This window comes from Convolutriloba macropyga, chromosome 1, assembly GCF_964194025.1.
Source record: "Convolutriloba macropyga chromosome 1, txConMacr16.3, whole genome shotgun sequence".
Lineage (NCBI taxonomy): Eukaryota > Metazoa > Xenacoelomorpha > Acoela > Convolutidae > Convolutriloba > Convolutriloba macropyga.
Genome location: NC_134468.1, coordinates 9866686 through 9890950, shown reverse-complemented (window position 1 = coordinate 9890950; position 24265 = coordinate 9866686). Strand labels below are relative to the sequence as shown.

Sequence of the window (24265 nt, the reverse complement as noted above, 5' to 3'; positions counted from 1 at the left end):
AAAACAAAACAAACTATGTCATGGTTATATAGTTCTCTCCTGTGACAAGGTCTAAAATGCCAAACAATAAGCCGAATATTTTCGACTTAATATTTTGTGAGATATCTAAAAAGATTTTTGAAAAAGCTAAGGAAAAGTTTTAAAAAGACAGAATTTTGTAAGATTCTGTCGGGGTCAAAATCTTTTGAGCGCTTTTCAACCTGCAAACTAACTATTCTGAATTGTCGCAGTCAATCAAGATTAAAGATTTCATGACATTTTACCGAATGCCAAAATACCCGAAAAAATTATTCCTTTTGATCATTACGTTCAATATTCCGATTACAAATCAGCAGTTGGTATTACAAACAGGTTTTATCATATTTAAGCGGATAATTTGATTTTATGACCGGTTGTGATATTTTCATATGAAGTCCCACGGACCACTGAGGCTAGGCCGTGGCGTCGACTTTATAAACTATCTTGATCAGGAATGATTATGGTGATTGAAACTTCAGCTAAACATTTTGCGTACCTTTTCGGTCCTGTCTAAATTTTTTTGGCATTAGGTATTTTGTCCGTCTGCCAAAATTAATTATTCAATGTTAATCATTTAAAAATGACTAAAAATCTTTTCTTTTTGTGCTAATCGCCCCTTCGGCCATAATTCCTAGCCGCCCTTCAAAGGGGGCAAAATGGATATAGGGCTAGGACGCAATTAAGAGGGAAACTTGATTTAATTGACTCTCATCTCAACTTCAAACACTAATCTAATTGGACCTCATTCCACAAAAATCTTGCAGACATTAAGGCACCTTCTATACATAAATTCTTACTTTTTCTTTCTTTCTTTCTTTTCCAATAATGACGCAAATTGCGAAAGTTAGGTCGAGAACAAAACTTTAAATCGAAAGGACAGTAGATCAAAAGCCGTAAAGTTTCATAATAAATCCTTTAAATTGGTTGAGTAAGTTGATCAGAAGCCTCATAATTACTTAAACCCTATTCGCTTAAGTTTTCAACATGAGATGAGCGCATTTGGCCATGCCTCGAAAACCATGGCCATGCCTTAGCGCGCGGGGGGTGGGGAGGGAGTGAGCTGGGCTTCATATGAAGTCATCGCAACCGAAAAAGTTAGCTGCACCGGTTAAATGAAAGTTTACCGTATTCCATTTTACCCAATGTCATTAAACCCGATGCCATTTTGCCGAGACCGGCTGAATCATATTCACAGCATTCGCGTATTTGTAAATAGAATTGCACCTTTTTCATTGTGATAGTAAACATCGCTTTCGCTTTACTGCCCTCGCCCGCCTTCCCCGCCGTTTTCCGCTTTCGGTTGACTATCTTAGCCCCTGCACAGACAATCTGTCGCCCATAATAGTACGAAATCCCAACGGTTTCTCCTTAAAAATTACTCAATGAGGGAAAATTGGGCTTTCATTTTCCATTTTTTTTAAAGGTTTCGCGAGTAAATGGAGAAAATACTACATTGGTTTTGGTGCAAACTTTTATGACTTGGTCAGAAAACTGAATTAATTCAAGACTGAAGAAATTAAAGTCAGCAAAATTCAAGTAGCGAAATTAAATAAGTTTAAGTTAGCGTAATTCATGGGTTAAAAATTAATTAATCAAAAAATGCGATTGGGCCAAATTAATCTATATGTAAAAGTACATTCCATATTTTTGTTTTAATCAACAAGTAAAATGTGTGAAAAAACTACCAACACTTAACGGAGCATGAAAGTTACTGAATTAAATCTTGGCAATTTTGGATGATTTTGAAGAATACATTTTTAACTCAGATGTTTGTTAAATTTTCAAACAGGAGCTTTATTTCCCCGTGGATAAAACGTTTTTGCCTCGGAATTTGAAAAAAAAATAAAATTTTTACAGATAATATTTATTAAACAATAGCAAGTGCATTATTCTGATAAGAAGAAGTCTTACAATATAACAATATAGCGTCGTAAATATTAGGAGAATTTAACCACAATAAAGAAAATGACATTCTTTCACTTTCTGAACAATTGAATTCGAACAAAGCATGCTATTTCACAAAGTGTTCAGTTTAGTTTGATGTTTTGTTCTTACTGTTCAGTATTTAGTATTGTTCTTACTTATAAGCATGAGAAGATAATTGATCTGGTATTTTATGTAGTTACCCAAAAATTCATACCATTCCCGTGTGCCCCCACCCAAAGTACCTTACGCACCCAAAGATCGCCAAAAATAAAAAAAACTTTGGCATCAACTAAATAAAAATTTAGTTCAGTGATCTAACAATCCTTACCATTACCAAAAAATGTCGAAATACAAAAAAATTTAAAAAAATGTTTTTTCATTATTTGTGTGACTGATATTGAAAGCAAAGAACTTAATTACACCCAAAAACTATGTTTTGAACAACTTAGTCTGTCTTTTACCATGTCCTTTTATTGAATTACTAGTTAAAGACAAAAATAAATGAATTAAAAATGTCGAGAACAATGTCGAGATATAAATAGTCGCAAAAATATGCTTGAAAAATGGGTCATTAAAATTGATGATTGGAGCTAAGTTTCTGGTAAATTTGATAACGGCAAATGTTTGACAACAGATGTGAAACATGACGAACCGTTCTAAAATAGATCAATGCAAAAAATGCAAAATAAATTTCCCATCAAAATTTTTCAAAAACAGACCAAGAAGCTGAAGATGCAACAAGTTTTTAGATATCAAAAAATGCATGAGAACTGAGGCTGAGAATTCTGGTGTACAAGACAATTCATTGCATAAAAAATTCATATTTAAAAGATCACACCAATTTATATTAAAATGCTGGTACAGTATTTCCATTATGCAGCTTAATAGGTTACTCTTTTCAAGTGTCTCGGCAACATTGTTTTGGTTAAAAAACTTCAAATCCATAGTGATTTTCTGTCTAAATCCCATAAAAATCCTTAGCATCTTCTAGTTATAAATGTTTAACTGGATTTTTAAATTAATGTAGCACAATCTATGAGTAGTAAAAAAAAAACATTTCAAAATCAGTACTACTAAAGTAAAAGCGATTTCTTCCATAATGCAGCTGAATGCCTGAACAAATGCTAATAGTTGCTTCAAATACATCAACTCATTCACTCTAACCTCAAAAACTAAATTGAATTAAACTGAACGCAACTCTAATTGATATATCGAAATCATTGAAAAAATACAGAAATATATAGTACGAAAGACCCAAAAAACTAAAATAGGGAGAAAGAGACCAAACAAGGAATACTTTGTTAACTGGTTATCGTAAAATTTTTGTATAGACCAATAGAGCGTGCGCTTTCTCTCTCTCTCTCTCTCTCTCTCTCTCTCGGGCAATATTTTTTTTGTTTTATTTTATAAAAAGAAAGAAAAAGTTTTTTAAAAATAGCAGCAGAAGTAAAACAATATCAGCTGCTCCAGGTCCCTTGAAAAAAATAGCCAAAACAAAATTCACCACTAAAAACTCCTCGCATAGTCGTAAGACCCTGCAATTAAGCATGCAAAAAACCTACTTTATAAGAGTAATTCTGTAAGAGTAAAAATGACCACCCAGTCCACACACCCTATGGAAAAAGAAGCTTCTAACTTCTAAACCAGCACAGCGAAAACTTGATTAGAAGCTTAATATTTATAAATTCATCCCGCATTTTTGTTCAAGCTCTATGCTGGTCAGTACAGAGCTCAACAATGTTGTTGATTATATATAAAACAATGCAAGTTGTCGTAGTTGCTTGAGTTTTTGTACAAAAAAAGATGCAATATGTTAACACATTTGTCGAGGTGTAAGTTTTTGTCTATATCACTAATGAATTAACGAAAACAATTATTTAAATTAGAAGCTTTAAAATTTCTAGGCGATCATGAACCTTTTGATCTTATTCGTTTGCCCCCGCCCCCAGTTCGTTATGCTCCACCATTTACAACGTACGTGTCATTACATGGTAAATCACTATGAAAAAATACGGCAAGTGCGTCTGTGGGATGCAATTAATATTCGCACTCAAAGATGGGGTGGCACAAACGGAAAGGATTCGAATTTTTTAAAACTTTTTTGTTGGTAAAAAATATTGCCAGATAAAAGGTTGAACCAGAGTGTGTAATACATATTTATTTTAGTTGAGATTGTATAATTTTGTACTTAAAATGTTTTATACTATTGTAATAAAAAATTTAAAAGACATAATAGAAAGAAACTTAACCAACTAGCGTCAGGCTAACTGCTCGCAAAATACCTGCTATCGGTTGGCTTCGATAGTTGAGAGACAAGGCTTAGGGATGCTAAAATTGAGGAGTGCTTTGGCTGTGAAGTTAAACGGTATGGTTGTCTAGGCGGCGCGGTGATGGGGGGGGGGTTCAAACTCTAAGAACCGACCTTCACACCCAGTGTCTCCTCTACAGTTTTGGTGAATCGCATACTTAGAGACTAGAAAAGCATTAGGCTCTAAGAGAGGTGCTCAGTCATCTAATTTCTTTGGGGCTTACCTCTTTCTACCTTTTTGTGGACGGAAATTGAAATGTGTCAGGTGAAAAATCTGTCAAGCCAAAAAACGCAAAAAAGAACACAATACTAATTTGTTACTGCAAACTTCGTTTGAGAGCAATTTAAAAATTTTCTTGAAAAAAAGTATTTTTTGATTAAAAACTAAGTTGAAGATGGTACGAATCTGTAGTCGAATATACAAAACTTTCTTGTTGAATCAAGCAAAAAATCTGACAAGTCTTTTTTTCACGTACTTGTCTTGCATTGTCATCGATGAAGATTGTCAAATTGTTCTAAAATTCATCCATTTGGTACAAAAATTTTGAAACATGACTTTGCTACGCTAAACTTTCATTCTGTTTAAATGAATCTGCTCAAGTTTTTCGCCTTTTTTTGCGATATTTGTCAACATCCAAGGTCAATTAAAAAAGTGCAGCAACTCAATGAGTTGTAAAAAAGAAGATAAACTAGATGATATCCCTTACCCTTACGATGTCTCTCAAGAAAATTTTGGTTTCTAAATTAGATCTTAATTGTTCAATGAAGGTAAGAAAAAAGTTTTAGGCTAATTATAGTCGTTTTGTGTGAAATGATTGGTTCTGAAATTAATTGAACTATGTATTACACTCGTAACAATAAACATTCATGTTCAAACTGGGTGTGTAAATTCGATTAAGAAGACTAGGAATTTAATTTGCAAAGCGATTGCTGCCATTTTTTTAGGAAACTTTAAACCGAGCTTGTCTCTATTTTGGAGAGCAAAATAACAACGGTACTCTGTATTAGCAATGGCAAAGAAAATGAGGAAATTTAATACTCAGTTTAATCTCAATTTTAATTATGTGAAGTCGACATTTATATGGCTGAGACAAATTTATATGAGTAATTGATATTTATATGACTCAGAGGTCAGTTATCGATCTCTCATTCTTGCGTCACAAAATTGCGCTGGTAATATATACTTTAAAAAGACAACTTAATTGTTATAGATCTGGATAACGAATGAAAAACGAAAGTTCTGCATTGTAAGTTTTTATTTATAAAAGATTAACATATGACCATAGAGTGAAATGGAATTTGAAATATCATAATGTGATCTTGAAAAGATTCTTGATAAGAAAAGGCCAAGATGTGTACGAAATTTCGAGATCTTTGCTCGCGTTTCAAGATCTTAAACATGTGAAGAAAAATCTTAAGATACGTGAACATTGATCATGTAAACTTAATCACAGCTGGTTAGTGAACCCAAATTTTGACAAGAAATCACGATCTTTATTGTCTTGGTTTATTTCTTTAAGGCTAGTTTCACTAGGATATATCTATTATTTAGGACTCAAAATAGCATTACAAATTTGTTGATCCAATTATACTCAGGTTGACCACCATAATTGATTGCTCTTTCGCATCCCGCACTTGTTTTTCTTAACATGCGTTTCTTTATTTATGCCGTTTATGTTGTTAATCATTCGTTCATCATTGATGTTTAATGATGAGGGTTTTTTTTTTAAAAAAAAAAGAGGGCTATACTGTAAGACTCGTACAATAGTGTTACAAGATAACCCTCGGAGGTCGGAGTTGGAGTAGAGCATACGCTGAACCATTCTTTTGCAAGTAACTTAACAGTAACTTTAAGCTGTCATTTTGTAGTGTCCTCGTGTAATTTTTCAACTCGCCTGACCCCCCCCCCCCCCCCGATGCGTCTTTGATGGTCTAAGCATCCGTTATTTTGAACGAGAACTTCGACCTGTGTAGGGGTAACTTACAGTCCCTTTTTAAAATAGAACAGTTAATACGAGTTGGAGGTACGTAATAAGTGAACTTTGCCTACCTTCGTTTCCTATCTTCATAGGGTAGACGATGACGTAGAAGCGATCGATACTAAGGGCCACCAACACGTTAGAAGACAGAATCAGTGCGAAAACCTGAAAAAAATTCATTTGCTTATTGTTCATGTCTCGGATAATCTCGCCTTCATAGTTTTTGCAATTTTGTCCTCCTTCTATCAATTATTACGCTCCTAGAAATGTGGATTAAAAACTATCGAGGAGATATTTTTTCTCTTTTCTCCGCTCCAAATTTAAAAGCTATTTAAGAAAACCAAGACAATAAAAAATAGTAGTTGGCAACTCAATGCTATATAATAATCGACGGCACAAAAAAACCTTTATGTCTGGAAACCGCTGGAAACGCAAGAACGTTGTGTTGTGGCAAAGTTGATCGAAACTGCATTTTACATCACCGTTCACACAAATATAGTTTTCATCAGAAAAGTTCAAATTCATGAATGATAATCTTCAAATATCTTGAAAAATTTTAGGAAAGAGTTTTGATATGAAGATGTCTATAAAGTTAAAAAGGATTTTTGATTTTTTCAAAAAATAGAGTTTTCATAACGGTGTGAGCAAAAAACTCCAAAATTTATCATAAACAGTGTAATTTAAGAAGCCATTCCAAGGTTGGTCATGAACACCAAGCTCTTGCATATTTTCAACAAGATGTCGTTCCACTTGGATATCATAACACATACTTACCATAGATGTGCGAAAGACTTTGCAGAAAACGTCGTATTGTGAGAAGAATTGAGACTCAATTCTCACTATCAGCTCAGGAAGGACATTCAACAGACCAACCAGAAGATCTAAAAACAACATCATTTCATTCACATCCACATTATAGCAAATTTTGAAAGCGCAGCACCTGCTTTCGTTAACTCACTGTGGTCCTGTTCCCATCTGACTTCTAATTGATAGGTCAGGTCAATACGACATTAATAGCGCCAAGACCAAATTAGAATTAGAATCAGGTTTAATTTTGTGGCCGTTCTTTATCTATGCAACATTAGAGCTCGTCAGGTTATGTTCTTATTTTTTGTGTGAAACTTTAGCAAACGAAAACTTCTAAGTTTCTGGATGTTTTATTCAGCACCATCTGTTTAAAAATTAAACAGAAACGGAACTTAGAATCTTGTGATAAGATTTCCTTGAGACCTCTGCCAAGAAAATGTAAAGATAATGATTTATCAGGTTTTCTTTAAAAACACTGAATTTCAAAATTAGTTTCCAATTAGGCAGGGAACCTAAAGCGACCAATGGCAGTGTAGACAATGTAAAAATAACAATATATCGAAGGCGAATAATGTGTCATGTCATGACAAAGTATTTACAAACTTGTGAGATTTTTGAATATTTTTTAATGAAAAGCAATGAGGTAAAATATAGTGCAAAAACATCAAATCAATTAAAAATTTGCTTTGCACGCTCTTAGCTGTGCAAGGAGAAATACCTGAAACTATGCCAAAACCTGTCGATAATTTCATTAATGTTTTAATTCAGCTTTATCTGTAAAACAAAATGATCAAGTTCGACAACCAAGTAATTTGTTTTCGGTTCCACTATTAAAATTAACGTATTTCTATTTCAAAAAATGAAAAGCAAATATGTGATGAAATTTAGCAAATAATATTTGTTTGTGTTTCATTCCATTTTTAGCTTTTGGTTTCTTAGTGTTACTTTACAATATAAAAATTAATTGTTATTGTTAGAATATCGATCAAACTATAGTCTTAAACTTAGTGAGAATTAGAAAGAAGTTTTGACTTACCAGATTAGAAAGACAAGCAATATGACTTTGATCAAAGAAATTAAATAAATGAATCGTCAAGAAATGGTGCTGAGAATCAATATTCGGTTCAAATTGGTGAATCTAGATAACTATTATTAGAGTTAGATTAATTGATGTAAAATCTTCCCAGCATGTATTAAATGATGATGATATCTCCGGAAGTGTGAATGAATTCTTAGAGAAGTGCAAATGCATTCCATTTATGGTTCCCATTGCGACTGATTTGCAGAAGCAAACCATATTGGGTAACCCTTGCGATCCCCACTATAAATCACGGTGCTAAGCATACCCTCAAGCATACCCTCAAACAAAGGGGAATTCCAATGCGAACTCAAAAATGTTCTGTGTGTGCCGGACTATTCTTCAAACCTCCTATCAGTCTCAAGATGCACGGAGTGGGGACATAGCTTCACTTTCGAGAGAGGAAACAGCTGCATGAAACTCCAGAAGGGAACTCGGGTAAAACTAACACAAGAAAATAATTTGTTTTACTTACCCTGCAGCGTTCTAGAATTCAAGATGAGTTCCAACAGCCTGAAACTTGACAGTGCAAGGAAGTGGCACAGACGATTGGGTCATTTGAATCAAGCGGATGTGGCCAGGAATGCACCAGAGACAGTGGGGGAACTCGATGATGTATGCAATGTGTGTGCATTGGCCAAGATCACAAAGACTCCAGTACCAAGAGTGGCAGAGACCCAAGCAGAAGAGAAGCTGGAGAGGGTGTTCACCGACGTGATGGGACCTTTCAGAGTAGAGTCACTGTCAGGGTTCCGGTTCTGCATAGTGTTTGCAGATCAGTACTTAAGGCAAAGAGTGAAGCACTGGCCAGCCTGAAGAAATTTGTTCTCAGTGTGGGGACGCCCAAGAAGCTGAGGCAAGACAATGCGAAGGAGTTTCTCCCCGAGCAGTGCAAGACGTACTGCTTAGATGCATGCATTGGAAAAGACCATACCAGAGACGCCACAACAGAATGGGTTAGCTGAGAGGTGCAATAGGACACTGCTGGAGATGGCAAGATGTTTGCTCATTGACTCAGGACTTCCCAAGATGATGTGGGGAGCAGCAATTCTTCACGCAGCAAGGATCAGAAACTTGGTTGTAAGACGAGGAGAAGAAAAATGCCCAGCAGAGATGATGAGAGGTATAAAACCTAAGCTTTCAATTAGTAAATTATCTATTTTTGGTTGCACAGTCTTCATGAGGAAGAGGGACAGAGAAGTCAGCAAACATGAACCCAAGGCACTGGAAGGAAAGTTTGTGGGTTACACTGAAGGAGAAAACGGATACCTGGTGTACATACCCAACACACGCAAGGTGATGGCAGTTCGAGATGTGATCATCAAGGAGTCTGAAGTGGGCTCAATCCCTGACAACAAAGAAACGGCTGACCTACTAGATGATGGGTCGGAACTGGGAATCTGGCACCCAGATGATGGTCATCAAGATGATGACAACAGAGAACGACAGGACACATCTACTGCAATAAAAGAGGAGTGGCATGACGCAGGGAGCGTGAATACTCAAGAAACAACACTGAGACATGAGGCCTCGGATGTTGGAGAAACAGCACTAGATGAAGGATCTACTGCAACAAGAGGGAGTTACAGAGACTCAGAGTCATTGGAAGACAGTGACACAGAAGATTTCTCACAGTTAGAGACAGTTGGCTTCAATGAAGATGCACTGGAACACTCGGACAGAGCAGAGCCCAGACGAGGGACACAAGCAATGAATGTTCCGCAATTTTTTGGAGAAGTCAGGACCCATCTTGCTGTGACTGAGGACGACTATGTGGAACCCAAAACAGTCTACGAAGCCAAGCAAGGTGACGATTGGGACCAGTGGCACCGGGCAATGAAGGACGAGCTGAAGGCACTCCAAGACAACGAGACTTCGAATCTAGTGAGACCACCCACAGACAGGGACGTCATACCGGGCAAATGGGTCTACAAAGTGAAATTGGGACCCAGTGGTCAAGTGGACAAAAACAAAGCGCGCTATGTGTCGAAAGGCTTCAAACAAATGGAAGGACTGGACTACTTTGAGACTTTTGCGCCTACCTGTAAGCCAGAGACATTCAGGATTCTACTTCAGCTATCAGCGAAGCAAGGCCATGTGATGCACCAATTTGATGTCAAGACTGCTTTCCTGCACTCACCAATCGAGGAAGAAGTGTATCTGGAACAGCCACAGGAGTTTGTAAAACGCGGATCAGATGGGGAGAAGTTAGTATGTCGACTAAATAAATCAATTTATGGTTTGAAACAGGCTGCTAACAACTGGTACAAAGAGCTGGCAAACTTCCTACTGAGACAGGGGTTCACCAGAAGCAGGAACGATCACTGCTTGGTCGCAAGATCAGAGGCAGAGGATCACGCCTTCATCTTGGTCTGGGTTGACGACATCATAGTAGCATCAAGAAGTATGACAGTGGTCTCTGATGTCAAGAAGGCACCAGAAGCAACCTTTCACATGGAAGACAGAGGGAGACTACACTGGTTTCTGGGTCTAAGAATCAGACGAGAAGAGGGCAAAGTCACAGTCGACCAAGAACGCTACATAGAAACAATGCTTGAGCGGTTTCAAATGGATCAATGCAAACCCTCAAGAACTCCAGCTGATTTGAATTTGAAACTTCAGACAGCACAGAACGGAGACGAAGAAGTGGACCAGAGGATCTACAGAAGCTTGGTTGGATCACTTCTGTATCTGGCCAAACAGACGAGGCCAGACATCATGTTCACAGTCAACATTCTGTCCAGACACATGAATGCACCTACCAATCAACACTGGATGTGCGGAAAACGACTTCTGCGATATCTTCAAGGTTCAGAAGGTTTAAAACTTACTTATATAAAAGAGGCTAGTTATGATTTAGTGGGGGAAAGGGATGCAGACTGGGCTGGAGACGTGAACGACAGAAAATCAACAACGGGCTATTACTTCAAGCTCAACAGACGTGGCGCAGCACTCAGCTGGGGTGTCAAGAAGCAGGCCACAGTTGCTCTTTCTTCATCAGAAGCAGAATATCAGGGCATGGCAGCAGCAGTTCAGGAAGCACTCCACCTGAAACAACTTCTAGAGGATTTTGGCATCCAACAGAAACGTCCAATAGCAATTGGAGAGGACAACCGAAGTTGTATCAGACTTTGCCAAAACCCAGTCATGCACAATAGGAGCAAGCACATCGAGACAAAGATCCACTTCATTCGTGACAAGACTGAGGATGGGACTATTTCAATTCATTGCGTCCCTACAGACAAAATGGCAGCAGACACCTTCACAAAGTCCTTACCCGTTTCGAAAGTGGAAACATTCAGAGCAGTTTTGATGGGAGCAGACTCTACGCAATCAGCTCAAGTCTGAGTGGGGGTGTTAGAATATCGATCAAACTATAGTCTTAAACTTAGTGAGAATTAGAAAGAAGTTTTGACTGACCAGATTAGAAAGACAAGCAATATGACTTTGATCAAAGAAATTAAATAAATGAATCGTCAAGAAATGGTGCTGAGAATCAATATTCGGTTCAAATTGGTGAATCTAGATAACTATTATTAGAGTTAGATTAATTGATGTAAAATCTTCCCAGCATGTATTAAATGATGATGATATCTCCGTAAGTGTGAATGAATTCTTAGAAAAGTGCAAATGCATTCCATTTATGGTTCCCATTGCGACTGATTTGCAGAAGCAAACCATATTGGGTAACCCCTGCGACCCCCACTATAAATCACGGTGCTAAGATTAGTTTTGTATCTTGACTTTTTCACACTGATAATGGGTATATATACAGCTGATTTTTGAGTCCTTTTTCATCCCCAAATTCAAATCACCATCTTGATCTAATAATCGGATCTCTCCTGTAAATCTCTAAATTCTACTGTAAAATATCATTTTGTTATTCTCTCATTTTTGAGAAATTAATTCTTTTACTTAGTTAAAAACGCTTTTTATTCCGCTTGCAAAAGTCCATAACCCAACAGTTATGAACATCTAACTGGCGAATTTTTTCAATACTCTTTCAACCCGGTGAAAAATGCGACTTCTAAATCAAATTAATACGAATGATAAATTATATGATTTTGACTCTCTCTGCCAAAAACTTTTTTTAACTTTTCTGTATGTTTAATAATTTTAGTAGCAATTGTCTCAATTAGAAAAAGAATTAATCAATAAAAAGAATTTATAAAAAATATATTTTGTTTTAACTGGGAAAATTAGGTGGCTTTAAGTTCTAATGAGAGCAAAATATTTTAAATACTTCAACAAACCTATTTAAAAAATGCTGTTTTTACATTTTCCGATTTAATTATAATTGGAGTTTTTGATCAAAAATTACGAGTTCAAATGAAGTAATCAATAGCTTTGCTCATGACTTATTCTACAGCGAGAGCATGAGATAGTTGAAGATTAAGGTTTTCTCAATTCATTAAGATGTTTACTTTTGACATTGCTACAGTTGGACACAAAAGTCGATATCAATCAGTGGTAGCATGCATTTGATTCCACGACGATAAAACCCTAATTCACAAGTATAAATTCTTTGGGTCTTGAAATTATCTGTCTTTTTTAAAAAAATTCTGCTATTTTTAGTAAAACCTTTGCAATATATTTGCATAAATATGGCCTCTTTTGTCCAGTAAAAAAATATTGAAACGACTTTATTGAATCATTATATATGCAAACGCACATAATCGACGGCACAAAAGAAGTCGAAAAAGGGTTATAATACTATCAAGTTCACGCTGAGCCTGCTTGTACGAACTTGATGTTCATTTTATTTGGATCTTTTCAGTTTTGTCCTCCCCAGCTTAGTGGGTTCAGTTTATGTGAAAAGTCCCCAGAAGCCCGTGCCATATTTTACATAATGATTTACTATGTAATGACACATAGTCTGCAACTGGGGAGCATAAAATAGTGGGGGCACAAACGGAAAAAAAACCTTTTATTTTGCGAAACATACCGGCGAGAGCGAGGTGACCAATGAAGAAATTGAGTCGGCTTCGTCTTCGTTTGCCAATCAGAAGAGCACACAACACAGTCAGATTCGAGAACACGATGGCCGCCAACAGAATTGAAAGGAGAATTATCTGTTCACGCTGAAACATCACACAACGCTAATTTAAAAAAAATCATTAAAAAAACAAAATAGAAATCCCAGATCACAGCAGTTCCAGATTTTAAAACGCCAGAAATTCCTATAGCCAGCAGTTGACTTTCGCAATTTTCATATTTACAAGTTGCTATTTGCTTGTGCAAATTTGAAAGAAAACACCATATCTGATAAAACCTGCAGAATCTTGAACAGCAACCAGCATATCAACCTCGGCAATAAAGATTAATCAGAAGTTTTTTCACCAAAGAACAACACTAAAACCAGTGTTAAGTTACGTTTACATTCGGGACTTTCCCATTATAGCCCCCCCCCAGCTTAGTGGTCATATAACTTATAGTCCCTCATCTTGGTAAACATACCACAATTGGGGGCTATGTTTTCGTAGGGGGAGGCTATAATGGGAAAGAGCCGAATTTTCCATATTTCATAACAACTGATATTAATTTTTCGAACCTTTTCCGTTTCAATCCCCCAGCTTAGTGTGGGCATATTAATTGCGCCCTTCAGAAGCAGGTGCAATATTTTTCTTTTAATATCAAGCGTAAATTTAACTGAAAATTTGAAATATTTTAAAAATTTTGTAAGGAATAAAAATTGATCAAATTGACTGCCCAGACTAATAAACAATGTTGTCTGGGTTTATTCTGTGAAGACTTAAAGGAAACCTTTTTAATACTTCGAATGAAAAACTGATATAGCGTTCCACTATTTGTATAAGACTGATCAATATTGTTTCACTTTGCACAGACTGATCAATACTGTTTCACTTTTTTACAAGTGTCGGGCACGTAACGTAACCCATACGTGAAAAATTGAGTTGAATGTATTCAGTTTTCATCCAACAATCCCTCTAAACAATTTTGTGCGTGTTCGATTGGAAAATCGCAAACATAATAGACTCAAATCAGATCGTCCGTGACTGTCTGCTAATAATCAGACAATGCCAGATCAAAAAAATGAACTATCATAAGATTTTATCCGAAGCTATTTTTGTCAGGATTTTTTTTGGTCTGCAACTGTCCAACCCTGTAAATTTACTCACTCTTTTCCTTTCACTTGCAAATTCTAGCAAGATGAGTTGAAAAGCTAGCAGGAGCCTTGCAAGCTTTCTAATTCATATGTTCAAGAAGGTGGCCACGATAGAGGAGGTGGGTGCGCTCTCTCCGCAGAATCGTTGTCTTAGATTTTGCATGAGGCTGTTCAGCTATCACAGAAACAAACTCATGCAAAATCAAAGACAAAGCTTCTGCGGCGAGAGCACCCACCTCCTCTATTGTGGCCACTTTTCTCGAACACGTGAATTGGAAAGCTTGCAAGGTTCTTGCTAGCTTGTCAACTCATCTCGCAAGAATTTTGCAAGTGAAAGGAAAAGATTGAGTAAATTTATAGAGTTGGGGCATCTTTTATTACAAGAGTGGATAAATTAATGAGCCCAAGAGGCAGCGCACCTAGCCCTTAAGAAGGGAGTGTAACAGCTAAAGAAAGAAAACAAAAACCGTACGCTGGTAGGAAAATATCAACAGAATGCAAGAAGGCGGACACCTAGGGGAGGGTGGAGGTTTGGGGCTGGACAAAATAAACATGGCCGTAGCCGAAAATGAGGGTAGAAAACCACGCGAGAAGAAACAAGGAGGCTCGGTTATGTGCGTACGCACATAAGGTTCCGACCCCGCTCATCCACATTCTTGACTTAATTGGCTACCAAATGATGAAGAGAGAGAAAACTTCCAAAGACATACATATCGTTCAATAAACAACCAATGAAATACAATAATGCCAAGCTAGAGGGCCGATAAACGTTGTTAATAATAGGACTAATTAGAATGGACAATAATAAACATCAAACAACAAACATTATTTACGACAAAAACTCGATGTCTATAATAAAAAAAATCATAACAAAATCAAACTCGCATCAGATAAAACATAAACGAAACAATTTATCCTATGCTTCTATGGAAACAATATGGGTTCTGTCCTTAATTAACTGGTTAATAGGTCGACAAAAAAAGCAAAGAAGTTCGAAGTTCAAAATGCGTTTCTATTTCTGAAAACAATTATTTTCGCCGTTAATACTTTCATTAGTTATCAACTGAAATCTTTAAAACGTTCAATTATATCATCATAGGAAGCAATTCAGACATGTCATTTTCTAATGTTCAAATCCTCAAAATTTCCAAGCCAATTGAATTTACTGTTATTATTATAAATTTAAAAGAAAACATAAATCCTATAAAATAGACAAATATAAAAAAAATCTCAAATTTTTCTCGTAGTAACAGCAGTAACAAAGCCGAGAAACAATTGTTTGAAGCTAAAATTGCTATAGAGATTAAGTTTTAGCTGACTGGAAACAGACTGTGACCTGCGTTTGAAGAGACTGAGCTACAATTCGACCGGAAAACTATACAAAAAAATGACGAAGCTCAAAAACCCAAATACGTTTTTGAAAACAAATATTTTCAAAAGTCATAACAGACTTAAGATTTCAACAAACAGCGTTTGATTAGGATGCAAAACCTCAGGAATTCAATTATCCCTGTTAATAATGAGACTAAGTCACGACCCCACAAAATAATAACAAATAAATAATGAAGCCAAAACTTCGAACGATTTTAGGAGTACGAGATCACACTGTTCAAGGCACTATAAATAAAAGATGTTTCCTGCAAGAAATGTAAATCGTCACTTTGTCCTCATCTTAATATCATAGGTTCTTCCTCCTTATAAAAGGTCAACGTGAACATAACAACAAAAATAAACATGAAAAATGAAGAGTATAGAAATCTCGAATACTTTTTATGAAAATAACGGTCGAAGCAATAAGTCACAACGTAAAACCAAGCGCTAAGAGAATAAATAAATCGACAGAAGTAATTGAGACTCCTTTTTATTGAGACTGAGTTACATGGTTACGAAAGTGAAAGCAAAATGGATACACTTGAAAAAAAAATCTTTTTTTTAATTTAATTTCGAAGTCAATTAAACAAACAGCTAAAAACTGAAATCTTAATTAGGTTGCGTTATACGTCCTGGGAAAAAAACAACTGTGGACCATAGTTGTCAGATATATGTTGTACAACAACAAAAAGAAAGAGAAATATAGGAAAAAAAAACAAAATAGTCCATAAAATTTTGCGAGATGACTGTGTCTCAGCCCAAAAAGCATAAACTATATAACAAAAGCAATAAACATATCCAGATACCCCTTCTTCATCAAATGCAAGTTTTGCATTGTTTCAACAGACACTAATCAAATGAATGAAATTTGAAACCAGTTTTTCTGTATTTTTCAAGAAAATATAAAGAATGTAAAATTTATTTAAAACAAGGCGATTTCTTAACGAAAAACAGTTTTGTGGAAAATATTTTTGACGAGAAAAACATCAAAGTGATGGAACAGCTAAAATTTTTTGAAGCTGCACCGAGCATTGAAAGACAAATCGTGCGTTTATTGCGTGAATAATCTAGATGAAGTGCAGCTAATCTCAATATAACTTGAAAAAAGTCAAGTTTTAAAAACGAGAGTATAAAAGAAAATCTTATATTCACTTTAAACTGACGAGCTTGATAAAATTCATGTTTTGGTAATTGATCTCCACTATACGTGTATTTTATTTGGAGTACACAAAAAAGCTTCAATTCTTGAAGTTACGGAAATGAAAGCAAAAAGGATACAGTTGAAAAGAATCATTTTTTTTAAAATTCATTTCGGAAGTCAAAAAAACAAACAGCTATAAACTGAAATCTCTAATTAGATGCAATTACACGTCCTACGTCCTGGGAAAGCAATTTTGACCCATAGTCATCAGGTATAGGGCGTACAACATAAAAACGAAAGACAAACATAGGCAAAATCGAAAATTCATAAAATTTTGCGAGATAACTCTGTCTCAGCCCAAAAAGCATAAACTATTCAACAAAAACAATTAACATTTCCCAATACGCCTTTTTGCAACGCCATGCAATTTCCCTACTTTGCTTTCTTTCAATTGGACGTGTGGAAAATGTGATAATTCGACAAGGAATCATAATGAACTCGTTAAGTATGCAAAAAAGCTCAAAAATAATTTTTAAAAAAATGAAAACGCGTAGTATCAAAGAGACCATTACTTGAACATGAAACCGTTACGGACATTAATTTGTAACCACAGAAAATTGGTTTCTGTCTGTTTTCACTGAGACTGCGAAGCTGAGAGAAATAAGATAAAACAGTGGCAAAGTTCAAAAATTAACTGATGTTTTCTTAAAACAAATATATTCAAAGTCATAACAGACATTAGATAACAACTGAAATAATTGTGTAGGTTCATTTATACCGCCTAAAAGACAACTGGATTCTGATTGGGGACAATAAATCATTGAGCTACAAAAAAGATAACAAGTGAAAGCAAAAATCAAGAAGCTCGTAAAATTTTTACGAAAAGAATTGATCAGAGCCAAAAAACCATGAGCTTAACACTGAAACCGTAATATAATCCTGTTGGGTTGCGTTTATTGTAAATAGTATCAGTCATTATTTGACTGCTGATTTTAATTTTTTGTGAGTAATTTACATAAAACGTTTACATAGTGGAAATATTTTGAAAAAAAAGGTCCCGACCAATTAAAATCTAAAATCATTTTTATCTTAGGGACCTTGGTGAGATCAAGATCAGCTCAGATATTGCTGCACGTCTAACAAAACACTTATTTGTTCAAATGGTAGCTAAAAAGATCATTTTTTTAACAAAATTGTTTAGTTTGTCAATAATAAAAATGCATTTTGTATAATTATCGAGTTTAAATTTAAAAAAGAACTGGCAAAAGTATAATGCCAGAAGACCCTCAAAGTGGGAGTAGAACTAGCTTATGTTTCAGCTTAAAAAGAATATGTCCACAGTTTTAAGGTATCTACTTCCAGAAAGTCTTAAGCAAGTGGGCTAAAAGAGCAAATTTGGTCCCAAATTTGGTCCCGAAAAAAGTCTGAATTTTAAAAAATTTAGCATAAATTCTAGCGAAAGAACTCGAATCGAACAATTCAACAACCGTCCTCTATCTATTTAGATAAAATCTATAAAGATAGAGGACGGTTGTTGAATTGTTAACACTACAGTTAACAATTTGAATAAATTTTCAGCAAAATAGCTGAAAATTAGGTCAAAAATACCGAAAATGTGAATAAAAACAGCTGAATTACGCCAATGTTCACAACATTTTGAATCTCGATAAATCCCTATGAAAACCAAAAAGTAAAAAAATCTTTTTAATTCCATATTCTACGCTGGACGGGCTTTTAAATGATACCACTCACAGCTCTCTACGATGATAATATCGATCGGCCAAAATTGTATGAACAGAAAAAAAACCATTTGAGTATATAGTTCCTCCCCCACTAAAGTGGGTCGGAACAAAAATCAGACAATAAATGATTATGTAGTTTATTGCGTGTCCAATAGGATGAACTTAGTGGCTCCGAAAATTCGTGAATCAAAAATCTTGAAAGAGACTTGGAATCATTTGAAGTCATATCTGCTGATCTGAGTTTTTATTTTAATTAATTTTCTTTATCTCAAAAACACACCAAAAGTGTTTTCAGATATCAAATACCTGTAAAATTTTCTTGCAAAATTTTCAACAATGAATGAAAACTTTTCCATAGATTGATTTGAAGTCTGAAACCAGTTTAACAAACAAAAAATTGTTTCAAATGCTTTTTGTAAAGCAAAAGAACCCTGAATTTTCGGCGATATTGATGAAAAGTCCAGCAGTTTTTGGACCAGCTTGCAAGAGTCTTACAGCTTTTAAACTGGCGCTCTGGGACCTCCAATAGTGTTTTACTTCAAACGAGACCTAAAAAGATGTTTAGATCGTGGTGAATGTATATGCGAGATTTGAAAAAAGTGAGAGTTGAATTGAAGACATCTGTAAGGAATACCAGGGTATAAAAATGGTTCTGTTTTATTACTCATTCGACAAAATCATTATTCTCAGAAAATATTTGTTATGTTGCAAAATACACGCCAAGTTTATTTTCAGCAGTTTCAACGGCTATTCACATTCTAATAAGGAATTAATCAAGTTCTTTCATTATCTGAACTACGTAAATTTGAGATGAAAATGATCCAGTCACTTGATCAGGGCTCCCTGGCATACATTTGACCCCACTTCGAAAACAATATTGGCGGTCCAGAAGCCATACTTTCCTGCTGCTTGTTGCTAACTCTACTGTTCATCTTTTGATAATTGATGATTCATTATTTGGAAAACGTTGTTCTTAAGAAGTTGTGGACTCAAAAACGATCATTTTTGATATATCATTACCAATTTAAACAAATAATTTTGAACACAAATTCTAATTTTTTTCAAAAAATAAGTAATTTACTTGTTTTAGACAATTTCATAATAGTTGGTTTATCAATTTTACTAAAAACAGAAGAAAAAAGGACAGAGCAGACAAAAAATAGATATGGGAAACAATTTTGCTCGTGAATATCATTGACAAAAACAGTGTCTGCTAGGGTCAATTTTTTTAGCCAAAAAGACAATTAGTGTTTGATATATATATATATATATATATATATATATATATATATATGTGTGTCTGTGTGTGTGTGTGTGTGTGTGGTTGTGTAGAGAAAAAAATATGTTAGAACAACCAGTGGACAAAATGAACTAAAAATTTAAATCTGAAAGAAAAAAATGTATAATGTATTCGAACGCTTTGTTCATTTTTTTATCCATAGGAGCTGGATGTTCCTTTTTTTTCAAGTTTGACGTAAACCCGAATAATCCAAACTCTGACAATATTTATTAACAAGCAATTTTTCCATTGGCTGCTTTGAGAACCCAACTAACTTATACTATAGTTCTTTTATTCTTAATTTTAAGTAAAACTTTTTAAATTCCTACTTTTTTAGTTTAAAAAAGATATGTATGTCACAACATTTATAGGCAAGTGGGAAAAAACTTGAAAAACGATGCGGTGGGCGAGATAAATGATCTGCGTTGGCCAAAGTTCATGTTTTTCATTGAGCCGGGTCGAAATTTTTAAAATGTTGAAGGCTCAACGAACTATTCTGATTTAATTGAACACTTTGGTTCAGCTTCCTCAATGTAAAAATGGTTCATACAACTTCACAATGGTTGTTGGAAAGATCTCTTCTTAAAAGATTTTAAGTTTGATGCAATTTGAGACTAAAAGCAGGCAATTTTATCATTAAGCTGTTGGTTTTTCATTGGATATGTTTTCTGCTTCGCCAAGCCAATTTTTTTTCAAAGAAAAACAAACTTATTAAATCCTTCCTGGATCTATGGTAGTAAAAAAACTCTTTACGTGAATTTAATAATGTAGCGGCTTTCTTTTATTTTTGTTGCAATAAGTTTCCAATTTTTACAATTAAATTTTTAATCAGCTTCAATTATGTTGTAGCTTTTAAAAGGCAGTACACCCACAAACCAATTAGAAAGTTGCCATGTGATATATTGTTTTTTTCATTGCGCTGATTACAGAATTTTGAACGGCAATTTCGATTGTCATAGATTTTGTGTTCTGATAGATTTTATGTTCGTTAGATTCGATCACAAAATTCAAAAGGATTTTCTTTTATGATATAGAACCTAACTCAACTTTACTTTGCCCAAAATCGGTTTAACTTTACCTTACGACAATTTACCTTAGCTTTAGGGTAAATATACCTTAAAGTTAAAACTTAATCTACATATATATATATATATATATATATATATATATATATATATTATACTAATCTTATATATATGTGATATTATATATATATATATATATATATATATATATAAACCAGGAGGCTAGTTAATGTGCGTTCGCACATTATGCTACGACCCCCGCTCATCTATATTTTTGACATAACTGTCTTTTGACTTACACTTGACAAAGAGATAATCAAAAATAGATGTTTGAGGTTGAAAAAAATCGTTACACCACCAAAATTTTAATTGAACTAAATAATGACATGCCTCATTACCAAAAACCAAAAGGCAAAAACAATAATTTCCCGGCAAAAACTCTATCTTAGTTTAAAAGCACCTAGTAACAAGGTCAAATTACAATCAGACAAAACCCTAACTACACGAATTATTTTTTTCCTAACTAAACATCAGATGGGATTTTTCATTAATAAGATTAAGATAACAAGTCGACAAAAAGAAGAAATAATAAGACGAAATTCAAAAATCAATCAACATTTTTCAATTCAAATAATTGAAGGTCCTAAAAATAATTAACTTTTAACAAAATAAAATTTGATAAATTCACTAAAACGTCATAATAAAACCAATAGCACATGTCTCTGGTAAGACTAAGTCATAAGAATGGACTAAAGATAAAGAAAAACTCAAAAAAATACGAAAAATGAATGGCAAACCTTGCGAAAACACAATTTATTGAAGCCATTAAAATCATTAGCTGTTATCTAAATTTTATGTTTTTTTATTTCAAATTCTATTTATACTAATCCAGCTACAAATACACTGGTTGAATAATTAAGTTCAATTGGACCGCATTTGAAAATCATTGGGATCTGTTATTACGCGACTGTGCTAATGGAAGAGAGAAAAAAACTAAAGTGCATCACTCACAAAATTTTTATGAAAACGCACATTGTCCATAGAACAAAACATCAGTTACCTCATAATATCAGTAAACATGTTAATTTTAAAATACAAGGATTTCTGTGGGACCTCTCAATGATGAAAGTCTCTCAAAATTGCGAGAAGAAAGTGTCGAAGCCATTTAAACCATATTTTTCTCCTAAGACTTTATGTATGACCCATGACAAATTCTCTATAAAACAATGCAAATATCAATAATACTATAAATTGTTAAAATTCCAAAAGAAACTAACATTACGAAAACAAATTATGAAACCCAGTGCATCGAAGTTATAACACAAATAGTTAGAGGATAAAACCGTGGTCTAGATTTTGTTTGAAGTAGAAAAAAATGGGGTCCGGTCGTTAGTGACTTACAGTTCACGAAAATAAATTCAAGGTCGGTTAATTTTCCAAATAAATTGCGGAATATTATTTATAAAGTCTTCACAGCCATTAAATTCAATAGTTCTAAAAAGGAAGTCAATGAATACTCTCAATTGGAGCGTATGCCTCGATTGGAGAAGGAATATTTGTCATGCATAGGTAATCAATATGTCATCACAATAAGTCTAATGACTATGGAAAAAACAACAAATAAAGGCAAAAACCAAATAAAAAATCAGTAGAAAAGTACGTCGAAGGCATTTAAACCAAAAGTTTTTCCCTGAAAACTTTATCCATGCTCCCCCTAACGTCTTCTCAAAGCCATTGGAGGATATCAGTATCAGCGATTAGCTGTCCACTGAAAACTCTAGATAGTCCTTTCATTATCTGAACTACGTAAATTTGAGATGAAAATGATCCAGTCACATGATCAGGGCTCCCTGGCATACATTTGACCCCACTTCGAAAACAATATTGGCGGTCCAGAAGCCATACTTTCCTGCTGCTTGTTGCTAACTCCACTGTTCATCTTTTGATGATTGAAGATTCATTATTTGGAAAACGTTGTTCTTAAGAAGTTTTGGAATCAAAAACGATCATTTTTGATATATCATTACCAATTTAAACAAATACCTTTGAACACAATTTATAATTTTTTCCAAAAATTAAGTAATTTACTTGTTTTAGACAACTTCATTAAAGTTGGTTTATCAATTTTACTAAAAACAGAAGAAAAAAGGACAGAGCAGACAAAAAATAGATATGGGAAACAATTTTGCTCGTGAATATCATTGACAAAAAGAGTGTCTGCTAGCGTCAATTTTTTTAGCCAAAAAGACAATTAGTGTTTGATATATATATATATATATATATATATATATATATATATATATATATACGTATATATATATATATATATATATATATATATGTGTGTGTGTGTGTGTGTGTGTGTGTGTGTGTGGTTGTGTAGAGAAAAAAAATATGTTAGAGCAACCAGTGGACAAAATGGACAAAAAATTTATATCTGAAAGAAAAAAATGTATAATGTATTCGAACGCTTTGTTCATTTTTTTATCCATAGGAGCTGGATGTTCCTTTTTTTTTCAAGTTTGACGTAAACCCGAATAATCCAAACTCTGACAATATTTATTAACAAGCAATTTTTCCATTGGTTGCTTTGAGAACCCAACTAACTTATACTATAGTTCTTTTATTCTTAATTTTAAGTAAAACTTTTTAGATTCCTACTTTTTTATTTTAAAAAACATATGTATGTCACAACATTTATAGGCAAGTGGGAAAAACTTGAAAAACGATGCGGTGGGCGAGATAAATGATCTGCGTTGGCCAAAGTTCATGTTTTTCATTGAGCCGGGTCGAAATTTTTAAAATGTTGAAGGCTCAACGAACTACTCTGATTTAATTGAACACTTTGGTTCAACTTCCTCAATATAAAAATGGTTCATACAACTTCACAATGGTTGTTGGAAAGATCTCTTCTTAAAAGATTTTAAGTTTGATGCAATTTGAGACTAAAAGCAGGCAATTTTATCATTAAGCTGTTGGTTTTTCATTGGATATGTTTTCTGCTTCGCCAAGCCATTTTTTTTCAAAGAAAAACAAACTTATTAAATCCTTCCTGGATCTATAGTAGTAAAAAAAAACTCTTTACGTGAATTTAAAAATGTAGCGGCTTTCTTTTATTTTTTTTTTGCAATAAGTTTCCAATTTTTACAATTAAATTTTGAATCAGCTTCAATTATGTTGTAGCTTTTAAAAGGCAGTACACCCACAAACCAATTAGAAAGTTGCCATGTGATATATTGCTTTTTCATTGCGCTGATTACAGAATTTTGAACGGCAATTTCGATTGTCATAGATTTTGTGTTCTGATAGATTTTATGTTCGTTAGATTCGATCACAAAATTCAAAAGGATTTTCTTTTATGATATAGAACCTAACTCAACTTTACTTTGCCCAAAATTGGTTTAACTTTACCTTACGACAATTTACCTTAGCTTTAGGGTAAATATACCTTAAAGTTAAAACTT

The 24265-nt window shown here is 34.3% G+C and overlaps 2 protein-coding genes across 5 annotated transcripts in view; one reads left to right on the top strand and one right to left on the bottom strand.

Annotated features, from left to right (window-relative positions):
- The window catches only part of LOC142334816 (neuropeptide S receptor-like), a 311777-nt gene that overhangs the window by 36707 nt on the left and 250805 nt on the right, over positions 1-24265 (bottom strand). For all 4 annotated transcript variants that reach the window (XM_075383152.1, XM_075383163.1, XM_075383159.1 and 1 more), the window contains 3 exons: positions 13062-13197; positions 7006-7112; positions 6303-6396 (listed from right to left, as the gene is read on the bottom strand). In XM_075383152.1, coding sequence (XP_075239267.1) covers positions 6303-6396; positions 7006-7112; positions 13062-13197 — 337 coding nt within the window. The remainder of the gene's footprint in view (positions 1-6302; positions 6397-7005; positions 7113-13061; positions 13198-24265) is intronic.
- Positions 23836-24265, top strand: part of LOC142334842 (general transcription factor IIF subunit 2-like) — a 143557-nt gene continuing 143127 nt past the window's right edge. Inside the window, exon 1 of the mRNA XM_075383172.1 lies at positions 23836-23848. The gene's annotated coding sequence lies outside the window, so the exon portion shown is untranslated. The remainder of the gene's footprint in view (positions 23849-24265) is intronic.